Source organism: Nicotiana tabacum, chromosome 13, assembly GCF_000715075.1.
Source record: "Nicotiana tabacum cultivar K326 chromosome 13, ASM71507v2, whole genome shotgun sequence".
Lineage (NCBI taxonomy): Eukaryota > Viridiplantae > Streptophyta > Magnoliopsida > Solanales > Solanaceae > Nicotiana > Nicotiana tabacum.
The window spans coordinates 53724071-53727472 of NC_134092.1; the positions used below are offsets into that span (position 1 = coordinate 53724071).

Here is a 3402-nt window from a genome sequence, read left to right on the forward strand (position 1 = left end):
AAGTTGTCAAATTTCTACGAGTATTATTATCCTTGCAGGTTAATCAGCTAGATAAATTAATAAGTCGAGTTGATTGAAGAATTCAACAGGATTGTTACATAACCATGACCCTGGAATATTATTTCTCATTGAATTAAATTCTTCGTGCTAAGTGTGCTAGTTCATTAGTTTTTCGTTTACTTGCAATTATAATTAGTAGAATTAATCGAACAAAAACAACCTTGAAATTGTTCTTAACTCGATAAATTAGAATTCGCTTGATTCAGTTGATAATTAATCACATGCCCTCGTGGGAATGATACTCTACTCACTCTTTATTACTTGATTGACCGAGTATACTTGAGTGTGCGATTTTGGGCAACAAGTTGTTGGCGCCATTGCCGAGGACTTAGAAATTGATTATTTTACTACATTAAGCTTTTACTACTTATCGAGTTTAGTTTTCTTTTAATCTTCTTTTAGGCTGGGTGTTTGATCTCAGGTACTTTACTTGAATGCGTCTGGTTAGAAGCCAGGATAGACTACAAGATTTTGACCCAGAACCTGAGAGAGCATTTCATAGAAGGTTGAGAGAACCTCGAGAAGCAAATAATTTACAAGAACTCATCCAACTTCCTGTGGAAATGGCGGAAGAACACCCATTGGCGGTACAAGAGGTGGCTATGCCTAGCATTACTAATGTCACCTCCAATTATCGTTAAGCCTAGGATCACTGGGCATTTTGAGCTTAAGCAGAGCATGATCCAGCTACTTCATCCAAATGGACAATTCATGGGAATTCCACACGAAGACCCCCAACAACATATTCTAAATTTTCTAGAGATTAGTTATACCTATATCACTAACGGAGTCACATCTGATTATGTCAGGCTCACAGTGTTCCCTTTTTCTCTGTTGGGAGAGGCCAAGAGATGGCTGAAGTCTGAGCCAGCTAACTCTATTTCATCGTGGAATGATTTGGCTCGCAAATTCCTGGCTAGGTTTTTTCCTTTTGGTAAAACCGCAAAGATAAGAAGTGAGATAGTTGCGTCTAAACAGAGAGAAGGTGAGTCACTTTATGCAACCTCACATTCAAAGGATTACTAAGAGACTGTCCACACCATAACCAAACCAACGAGGTACTGGCTCACACTCTTATTGAAGGTCTGCACCCTGAAACAAAACTAGTGGCAAACGCAACAGCTGGTGGTCAAGTGTTGGAAAAGAGCTTTGATGAGATCTACGCATTGTTGAACAAGTTTTCCAAAAGCAACCCGGATTGGTAAGGGGAAGCAGGCAGACACACAACCCATAAAGCTATCGGGGTACTTGAATTGGATGTTGTTCCTTGCTCGGACACTCGATTTCCCAATACAATACCTTCTTGAACCATAAAATGATACTTCTCCTAATTATGTACCAGGTTAGTTTCCTCACAGCGTGCTAGCACCAACTCCAAGTTCTTCAGACAATTATCATAGGACAACCCAAAGACTAAAAAATCATCCATGAACACCTCCACGAATTTCTCCACCATGTCGGTGAAGATGGCCATCATACACCTTTGAAAAGTCATCGGTGCATTGCATAACCCGAATGAAATCCTTTTAAAGGCAAAGGTGCCATAGGGGCAAGTAAATGTTGTCTTTTCCTGGTCTTCTAGAGTTATCACTATCTGATTGTAACCGGAGTAACCATCAAGAAAGCAATAATATTCATCAGGCTAGCCTGTCCAACATATGATCAATGAAAGAGAGAGGGAAGTGGTCATTGCACGTAGCCTTATTGAGTTTCCTGTAATCAGTGTATACCCTCCAGCCCGTCACCGTTCTGGTAGGTATCAACTCATTTTGCTCGTTTTCCACAACTGTCATGCCTCCCTTTTTCGGCACGTACTTCACAGGACTCACTGAATTACCGTCGAAAATAGGAAATATGATCCCCGCGTCCAACCATTTGATAATCTCCTTTTTTACCACCTCCTTCATAATAGGATCCAATCGTCTCTGCTGCTCCACACCTGGTTTGTGTCCATCCTCCAGGTATATTTTATGCATGCAAAATGATGGACTAATTTCCTTAATATCGGCAATAGTCCAACCAATGGCCCCTTTGCGTTCCCTCAAAACCCGCAACAACTTGTCCTCTTGCACATATGATAATGAAGATGAGATGATCACAGGTAAGGATTCCGAGACACCTAAGTATGCGTATCACAGATGGGAAGGTAAAGGCTTGAGCTCCAACTTTGGAGCCTCCTCAATCGATGGTTTAGGTTGTTTAATGTCAATGGCCTATCGATTTCCTCAAATCTCTTCAACCTATTGACATACTGGCATGTCATGTTCAAAACTTGTACAATTTCTTCCACCAGCTCATCCTCCTCTTCTTCTTCATCAATTAAAGCTCTTCCCAAAGGATCTTTAGACACCATGTATGGTGTTATGCTTGCCAATTCAATATCTACAATTGTGATCATGGCCAAATCTTCGTAGTGTGCTGGCAATTTAAGTGCTCGGTATACATTGAAGACCTCCATCTTGTCACCCACTCTCATGGTCATTTGTCCTTCACATACATCAATAATTGCGTGACCCATGGCTAGAAATGTTCGTCCCAAAATAAATGGGACTTCCTGACAGGCTCGTAATCCAAGATGACAAAATCAGCTGGGAATATGAATATTCCCACTTAGACCAACACATCTTCAATGACTCCCTCGGGGCTGGCTAATGATATATCAGCCAAATGCAATACCACTGTAGTCAGTCGAGGATATCCCAAGCCTAGCTGTCGAAATACAGACAACGATATCAGGTTTATGCTTGATCTAAAATCACACAATGCTCGCCCAACCACATATTTTCCAATTGAAATTTGAATTGTGAAACTTCCTGGGTCCTTCAATTTAGGAGGCAGCTTATTCTGAATTCTGGAACTACACTCCTCAGTGAGTGCTACAGTCTCGAACTTAGTTAGTTTGTGCTTGTTTGCCACAATTTCCTTGATGTACTTTGCATACTTTGGCACTTCTTGCAGAATGTCCACCATTGGAATTTTAATCTGCATCTGTTTTAAAATATCAAGGAACTTCTTGTACGCTGCATTATCTTTCACTTTCTACAATCTCTAAGGGAATGAAGGGGGTGGCTTCGCAACTATTGGTTGTTGTTGCTTTGCCATGACCTCTTTAATTGGATTCTCCAACTCCTTTGCAGTTTCCGATTCGATGGGGTATTTTTTACTAAATGTCACTTGCTTTCTCTTATTCGATGGGACTTCTTCTAATTCTCTGCCATTCCTCAATGACACAACACTAATAGGGTCCTCAGGATTAGCCTCAGTGTCGCTAGGTAATGCTCTTGCTGGTCTGGTGTTCTGGGCACTGGCGAGTTGCCCCATCTGTCGCTCTAAATTTTGAAT

At 41.1% G+C, this 3402-nt stretch overlaps 1 protein-coding gene across 1 annotated transcript; it reads right to left on the reverse strand.

Annotated features, from left to right (window-relative positions):
- Positions 1-2670: 2670 nt before the first annotated feature.
- LOC107829537 (uncharacterized) lies at positions 2671-3048 on the reverse strand. Its single transcript, XM_016656988.1, has one exon. The coding sequence runs from the start codon at positions 3046-3048 to the stop codon at positions 2671-2673; it is 378 nt and encodes a 125-aa protein (XP_016512474.1).
- Between the last annotated feature and the right edge of the window lie 354 nt (positions 3049-3402).

Bases quoted from the DNA above. Each gene is read 5' to 3' on its own strand.
- LOC107829537 (XM_016656988.1), bottom strand. From the start codon at position 3,048: ATGCAGATTAAAATTCCAATGGTGGACATTCTGCAAGAAGTGCCAAAG.